At 45.0% G+C, this 8,535-nt stretch overlaps 1 protein-coding gene across 1 annotated transcript in view; it reads right to left on the reverse strand.

Moving 5' to 3' along the window:
* Positions 1-437: 437 nt before the first annotated feature.
* Positions 438-8,535, reverse strand: part of LOC138192554 (ankyrin repeat domain-containing protein SOWAHA-like) — a 53,489-nt gene continuing 45,391 nt past the window's right edge. Inside the window, exons 6-8 of the mRNA XM_069140012.1 lie at positions 7,173-7,259; positions 1,983-2,055; positions 438-829 (exon numbers count right to left, since the gene is read on the reverse strand). Coding sequence (XP_068996113.1) covers positions 438-829; positions 1,983-2,055; positions 7,173-7,259 — 552 coding nt within the window. The remainder of the gene's footprint in view (positions 830-1,982; positions 2,056-7,172; positions 7,260-8,535) is intronic.

An 8,535-nucleotide genomic window follows, 5' to 3' on the forward strand; every position in this document is an offset into this window, starting at 1 on the left:
TTTTGTGAGCGACACACCTACAGGCCAATCACAGAGTTCCTTCTGTCTTGCAGCTCGTTCGCTCGGCCACAGAACGGCCGCTCGGTGTTTTCTTCGTAAACTCGATATAAAGTGGACGTAGCTTCTCATGCAAATGTGCCATGAAGTGCGATACCAGCAGAGGGCCACTAGGGGCTGCCTCCAAACAACCTCCGTCTCCGGGAGAATCCGATCCAAAAGACGCAACGACGGACAGTTTGGTTTCTGTGTTTCTGAACTCCACAAACGTGCGCTCATCTTCTCTCACTTTTTACTCGTCGGTAGAAACATCGTGCGTTCGGTCGTTTGTGAAACAGGAAGTTGTCACCATTTGCAGTCAGTGTGGGTCGGCAACTGCAGACAGTTTAATCTTCGGGTAAATTCCGTTTGAGTTGAAGACATTTGATTGACAGGTCCGATCAGCTCGAGTCGGTATTGTTTTGGCGGTTTGTGGGCGGTGGCCTCAGCCTCCATATGGGAACATGTTCTGTGTGACCCGTGTGTGTCGGCGCTGACTCGCAGCAGATGGCGGTCTGCGGTTCCCGGAGGGACCGAACCCGGCGCTCCGCGGGATCCTCGCGAGCCCGTCGTGGAGCGGTCGCGGCTGCTGGAGGCTCGTTAGCAGAGCCGTGAACTCCTTCCTGGGGAGGAGCGCGGGTGGAGGCGGGGGTGGAGGTGTGTGTTCGGACCGGGCCTGTCAATCTGAGCGCTGGGTGGGTCTTTTGTCTGGCAGCGGCGATCTGCATCAGTGCCTCCTTCACCTCGGCGGCTCCGTGAGGCGTGGACAAGAAGGATCCCTCGCCGTCGGATTCTCAGAGTGTGAATATCAATTTGAAACCTTCACATGAAGAAAATCTGCACAATAAAAACACTCCGGACGGATCTGAGGCCGTTCTGCCAGTTACAGAACATCCTGCCTTCAGAACTTATCAATACAACCGACGGGTAATGTTTTCTGACTTGATAATTAACGTGTTCTGATTTTTAGGTAATTATCCTTCAACAATAAACTAAAATAAATCCCTTTAGTTTTCCACCTTTTCTGTGAACAGACTTTTGCTTTATAAATAATTATTGAATTAAAGTGTCAGCACTGTGGCAAACCTTAAAATAATGTTTAATAATTAATATTTGCATGAACAAATTTATGTTTTTTTTTATATATGAATATTAAATAAATATTTTTATTTCAAGTATTTTAAGGTAGAAATTTATTTGGAAAACTTTCTGATTCTGACAGATTCTCATCATCTGTTTCCTCCTTATTTTCTTTCTTTATTTTCATTTTGTTGATAAAACTTTGTTTTTATTAAACCTGATGAGAGAATCATTTCAAGTTGTTTGGACACGATCACATTTATCTTGATCTGAAACTGTAACCGTCGGTAACATTAAGACGGGAGGGAACGACATGAGATTCATCATCAGGAAGCTGCACATTTATTTGTAGTTTTATAATGTTAAAGTTTTGGTTCATATCAGAGTCTGCTGGCAGGATTGAAACATAAATCAGAGCGTCATCTGCATAAAAACGGACCATCAGATTTTCACATTTAAACTTTAATCAAAATAATTATAATTAAACAATCATGAGAGGCGTCACAGTGTAAGAGAATTGATGAGGCGGCTGAAACAGATCCACGAGAAGATGCTGCATCAAAATAACCATCTGATTTAAAACTTCAATAATTCTAATATTAAATGGATGAATAAGAAATCTGGTCTGAATCCGTTGGCCTTGAAACTGAGCCAGTACTGATTGTTAGAAGTATATTTTCCACCTTTCCACCTTATGCATTCATGGTTTTGAGTCTGAGCCTCTTTTACATTTCTACACATCACTTCAACCCATTTATTGTGATTGTTCTGGTCTCAGTGGGACTCCAGGACCCACTGAAAGACTTTTAAAGACTGCGATGGGAGTTCAGAGTTTAGTTTGGAGAGTTTAAGGTGGGTTGACTCACTGTGAGTGTTGATCAGGGTTTGGACGACATCCTGGTGTCCGTGGATGGAGGCGAGGTGGAGAGCGGTGTATCCCTGCAAAAGCACAGCGTTATGATCTGTACTGAAATTCCACTGTTGTTCTCACAATAACACACAACACTATATTTATCTCCTGCAGACAAACTGGACGTGAAGCAGCAGCAACTGAACTTCTCACAGTCGGACCTGTTTCACTGCATCAATTACTGAAGGAAACAAATAATGTGCTCATTTTGAATTTGATGGCAGCAACATGTCTCAAAGAAGTTGGGACAGAGTCAACAAAAGAATGAAAAGTTTTGTAATGCTAAAAGAAACAGCATTAAAAACACACTATTCTGGAGTGGAAATCACTGCATGGGCTCAGGAACACTTGTGAAAACCATCGTCTGTGAACACAGTTCATCGCTGCGTCCACAAATGATGTTAAAACTCTCCAAAGAAGAAACCAGATAGAAACATGATCCAGAAACACCGCCGCCTTCTCTGGACCGAGATCATTGAAGATGGACTGAGGTGAAGTGGACAACTGTCCTGAGGTCTGATGGATCTGAGATTCTGTTTGGAAATCATGGACGCTGCATCCTCCAGGTTAAAGAGGAGAGGGACCATCCAGCTTGTTATCAGCTCAGTTCTAAAGCCAGCATCTGTGATGGTACAGGATGCATTAGTGCACATGGCATGGGTAGCTTGAACATCTGGAAGGAAGCATTAATGCTGAATGATATATTCAGGTTTTGGAGCAACATATGCTGCCATCCAGACAACGTCTCTTTCAGGGAAGGTCTTGTTTATTTCAGCAGAACAACGTCCAACCACATTCTGCATGTATTCCAACAGCATGGTTCTCTAGTAGAAGAGTCCGCTGATAAACTGGCCTCCTGCAGTCCAGACCTGTCAATCATTGAAAACATCTGGAGCATCAGGACATGAACAATACAACAAAGGAGACCCTGAACTGTTGAGCAGCTGAAATCCTCTATCAGGCCAGAATGGGACCACATTTCACTTTCAAAACTCCAGAAACTGGTCTCCTCGGTTCCCAAAGGTTTCCAGAGTGTTGTTAAAAGAAGAGTTGATGCAGCTCAGTGGTGAACATGATCCTGAAACAACTTTATAGAGACCTGTTGCTGACATCAGATTCACAATGAGAATGTTTTTAATAAAACAATAAAATGTCTCAGTTTAAAACATTTGATATGTTGATATGTTGTCTTTGGTCCATTTTAAATTGATTATGGGTTTATGTGATTTTCAAATCATCACATTGTGTTTTAATGTGTGCTGGCTGACGTGAACAGCTGGTATTTAGTTCCACGGTGTTTTCCCTCTGAAGTGTTAAAATGTGAAGCTCTTCCTGTCATCAACAGTAACAGTGATTGATCTCCTCCGGTGTCTGCGGATGTCCAGAATAATGTCTCTGCGTGTCCGTCATCCCGTCCGCTCTGATTAGCCTGACGGCTGACAGACGCCCGTCGTTTGTAGAGTTTAACACCGCCGAGTCCCGGCGGATCAGCTGCTCTCATCCGGAGCTGCTGTCGGAGACGAAGACGAAGACGAAGACGCTCATGTCGCTGTCAGTCGGCCGTTTAAAGCGCAGCGACGTGACGGGAAGGTTTGAAGTCAAGAAGCGACGTGTCGCTAAACTCTCATCACAGCGCTGACGGTAAACGGGCCCGCAGGCCGTCTGATCTGGAGAACACAAAGACGCCTCGCTGTCACACTCGTCCTCTCAGGACGTCCCGTCAGCGTCCTCGCCGAGACACACGCGTCCCCGCCGAGACACACGCGTCCTCGTCACATCTCCGAGCGTCCCAAACAAACCGCCGCGTGACGAGAATCTACAGCGACGCCCGATCAGAGGATCTCCGGGTTTCCTCCATTAAACGCTGGTTCGGGACAAACAGCTGGAAAACACCAACAGCAGCACGTTCATCAACACTTTGTATAAATCTGAATGTGCGTCAGACGTCCTCGTGCAGCCGAAGACGTCTCTGGGCCGCAAACACGCCCGACGACATTTGGTTGAAAGGTCGAAGTGTTTTTATGTTCAGATGAGCTTTGATCTGAGAATTGGAGGTAAAGTTCACCTCAGCAGGAGGTCCTGAGAGAGGAGGGACATCAAGGAGAGACCAGCTCAAACCGCAGAGACATCAGCTCAGAGACATCAGCTCAGAGACATTAGCTCAGAGACATCAGCTCAGAGAGACATCAGCTCAGAGACATCAGCTCAGAGACATCAGCTCAGAGACATCAGCTCAGAGAGACATCAGCTCAGAGAGACATCAGCTCAGAGAGACATCAGCTCAGAGACATCAGCTCAGAGAGACATCAGCTCAGAGACATCAGCTCAGAGAGACATCAGCTCAGAGAGACATCAGCTCAGAGACATCAGCTCAGAGAGACATCAGCTCAGAGACATCAGCTCAGAGAGACATCAAACCACGGTCGGCTTTTTATCAAACTAATATATAAAACAAAAACATATCATGACATAAAACTGTCAAATACTGGACAAACTGCAAAGAGACACAAAGCAACCACAAAGAGACAAAACAGCAACAAACAACAACCAATCAGCGTCTCCGTCCCGTCCAGGTGTGCAGCAGATTTCTCCTTTTAAAGCAGCACTTATAATGTTTGTGGACTTTTCTTCTTGCAGGGTTTCAACAGATAACGTTGGAAAAATGAAACATTATTTGGGACTCGGAGCACCAGATGGTTTTTAAATAAGATTTAAAAAAGGAAGAAAAACATCCAAACTGGAACCAAACCAGCTCCTGAAAACGCTCCATCCTCCTTCTGTGAAACCCTGCAGCTGGAAACAAACAGCGAGCTGGTTGATCGGAGTATAAAAGCCGTGTTGTCTGCGGCGGACGTGAAGAATGAGATCTGTGATGTTGCTGGAAGACGTTTGGTGTGATTCTCTAAAACCTCCGTTTAACCTGGTTTGTATGTCGCTGCCTGTTGTAGATTAAAAGCATTAAACAGGACTCACCCCCTTCAGCCGGCGGCCGCGAGAGAGGCAGACAAACAGTTTAAATGCAGGAGATCAAAGACGGAGGCAGCAAACTCATTTCACAGCGCCGCCGGAGGAAATGCGACTGCAGGAAATATTTGTCGGAGCTCTATTTATTTAAAAAGCTTGAACTCTAAAGGAGTTTTGTTGCGGCAGCTCGTCTTTGTGGAGATTTGAGGAGCTCAGGAACTCACTTACATGCTGTGGAGGCGTCGGACGGGCGAAGAGGAAGCAAAGAACAGAGAAAACACACGGAGATGAAAAGAGCAGAAACATGACCACGAATTAAAGGTTGTAGATGTGAACGATGTGCAGCATTTTAAAATGAATTCTCTGTTTTATTATTCAGAATGACGCGGATGAGTCGGCGTCTCTGGACACGTTGGGACGTCCAGTTCACACCTGAAACCCATGTTTGTGTTTTTAACATTTTCCCCGATGATCACGTTAAATTCACCAGCGTTCATCTGACACAAATAAAAGGGCACGAAAAATATGCTCATGTTGTGGAAGAAAATATCAAATATGATAACAGATTTCTTTTTGGCGAGCTACTGCTGCTAACAGCTAACAGCTCTCGTTAACGAGCTCGTCAATGAGGACAGTAGCTAGCGTAGCTCGGACGCTAACCGGAGACAACCGACCGACCTCGAACCCAAAACACCATTTGACACTTTCTGTCTTTAATCACACATTTTGAATTTTGAAGATTTGAACTATTTCAGGTCATTTGTGGCGTCAGACTTCATTTTCAAATCTACTTTAAATGTAATTTACAATTGATTAGAAACAAAAGTTTATTATTTAATATGAATATTACAGGAATTGATGGATGACCGTCAGCAGCTGCTGGAACTCATGAATCTGATCGATAATCACCAGATATTTCAGAGCTCAGTTTGAACCAGCTGCAGATTCTTCTTCTGCGTTTTAAGAAGCCGATATTGTGGTTCAGGTGAGTCTGTGAACGACGGAGAGAAACTCATCTCAGAGGCACCGAAGCCTCCAGTGATCCGAGCCGCTCCATGGATTATTGATTTTTGATTTGCCGGCTGCCGCTCTTTTTATCGGAGCCATTACCTCCCTAACGATTAGAGACACAAAGTTAATTATGTAATTATGGAGCCAATAAGTGACTTGTCTGCTTTGCTTTGCTCTGGTGGGAATTAAACATTATCTCCCGTGTGCACATCGTCATCATCACCATCATCATCATCATCATCATCAGCGGCACCGAGGAGGAGGGGGAGGATGAAGAGGAGGAGGAGGAAGAGGGGGAGGGAGAGGAGGAGGAGAGGCAGGAAGAGGAGGAGGAAGAGGAGGAGGAGATTAACACTTAGAGAGGCAGATGCTAAATTGAATCCTCCGGCTCTCAGCTGTCTGAGAGACATTAAGTAATCACAACATCGGCCGTCTGCAATCAATCCAGCACACTGCTGCTCTGTGTGTGTGTGTGTGTGTGTGTGTGTGTGTGTGTGTGTGTGTGTGTGTGTGTGAGAGAGAGAGGGAGTGTCCAGGGATATGATTGGATAATCAAAAAGCCCCCACAGGGATTGGAGAAGGGGGGGTTAGAGACAGAGTGAAGAGCATCTGAGCAGTGTGGTGGTGATGATGATGATGATGATGATGATGAGGTGTAAAGTCCTTTTGGTATTTGGTACTTTGGTGGTTCAACTCTCTGAATTAGCGTCGATATCATGAAGTAAACATGTTGGCAGGTTTTTAATGTTGAGAATGATTGAAGTGTTTATGATGACTCAGCGAAGATCGTCATGTTTTTGCGTCGTCCGTCCGTCCCGTTATCGTAAACATAATATCTCAGGAACACCTCGAGGGAATTACTTCAAATTTGGTACAAACATTCACTCGGACTCAACGATGAACTGATTCGATTTTGGTGGTCAAAGGTCAAAGGTCACTGACCAAATCACATCGGGCAGACAGACTGTTTCTAAAAGAGTTCGTAGCTTCAGGTCTGTAAAATGGTTCTGATCCAGAAATGTCTTCAGCTGCAATACCAGCGAGTGCCACTAGAGGTCGGCTCCAAAAATCCCCCCCCCCGTACAGGAAATATTAAGAGAGATCTGTGTTGAGGAGTTAAAGACAGGCGGATGTTATTAACATGCATTATATGACACACACACACACTCACTGATCTGATGTTGACGTCGACTCCAGAGCGAAGCATCATGTCCACCGCCTCCTGACAGCCCTGCTTGGCTGCCCAGTGAAGAGCCGTCTGAAAACACACACATGGAGACGTGAACACACACACACACACACACACAGACACACACACACACACACACACACACACACAGACACACACACACACACACACACACACACACAGACACACACACACACACACACAGACACACACACACACACACACACACACACACACACACAGACACACACACACACACACACACACACAGACACACACACACACACACACACACACACAGACACACACACACACACACACACAGACACACACACACACACACACAGACACACACACACACACACACACACACACACACACACAGACACACACACACACACACACACACACACACACACACAGACACACACACAGACACACACACACACACACACACACACACACACACACACACACACACACACACAACTGGAGGAAACTGAGAAGTGAGCCGGCTGCTGTAGGTCAGCTGATGATTTTGTGAAAAATCAATGCAGCATCTATTAATTATTTTCTTTATTTATGGATCATTTTGTCTTTAAAATGTCAGAAAACAGAGAAACAGTCTGAAAACAAAAAGCAGCATTAAACTATCAAAAATCTGAAGTTGGCGACTTTTTGGTTTTTATTCTTGAAAAATAAAAGGATGAATTGATTATCGAACAACTGCAGATGTTTTTCTGTCTCGTCTTTAAACTGAATCTCTGCACAGACAGAGAAACGCGGCTCATTTGAATAACATCCTGCTTTGAAGTGAATTCATGGTTAATTAGTTGAAACCGATTTGGCTGCGAGCTGCCGGCCGACACACAAACGGCTCTGCGGTGATATGAGCTTTAATTCAACACAGTGGAACTTAATTCTCTGCTAAAGAGCTGCGTTCAAGGACGGTTATCCCATCGCCATTGTGCTGTATTAAAACGTGTCGCTAATCATGTTTGTTAATGTCTTTAATCAGTCTGTGTGAGCGGGACGGTGTGAAGGACGCCACGACTCCACCGGGTCATTTGCACAAAGTTACAAACACAAGCGTTTTCTAGGTTTTGTTCATTTATTGTAATAAATTCATGATGCGATCTTTCACAGCAGATCGCTTCCAAAAAGAAGAACTTAAAATGACAGAAACCAGATTTGGGACTTAGTTTAGTTCAGGGAGGCTGTGACTCAGACTACCGTCTGGGCTGCGCACTAATCAGAAGGTTGGTGGTTCAATCCCCAGCTCCTCCTGTCCACATGTCTAAGTGTCCTTGAGCAAGACACTGAACCCTAAGTTGCTCCTGATGTC

Source organism: Embiotoca jacksoni, unplaced genomic scaffold, assembly GCF_022577435.1.
Source record: "Embiotoca jacksoni isolate LCO1_2020_lvr unplaced genomic scaffold, fEmbJac1.0.p SCAF_89, whole genome shotgun sequence".
NCBI lineage: Eukaryota > Metazoa > Chordata > Actinopteri > Embiotocidae > Embiotoca > Embiotoca jacksoni.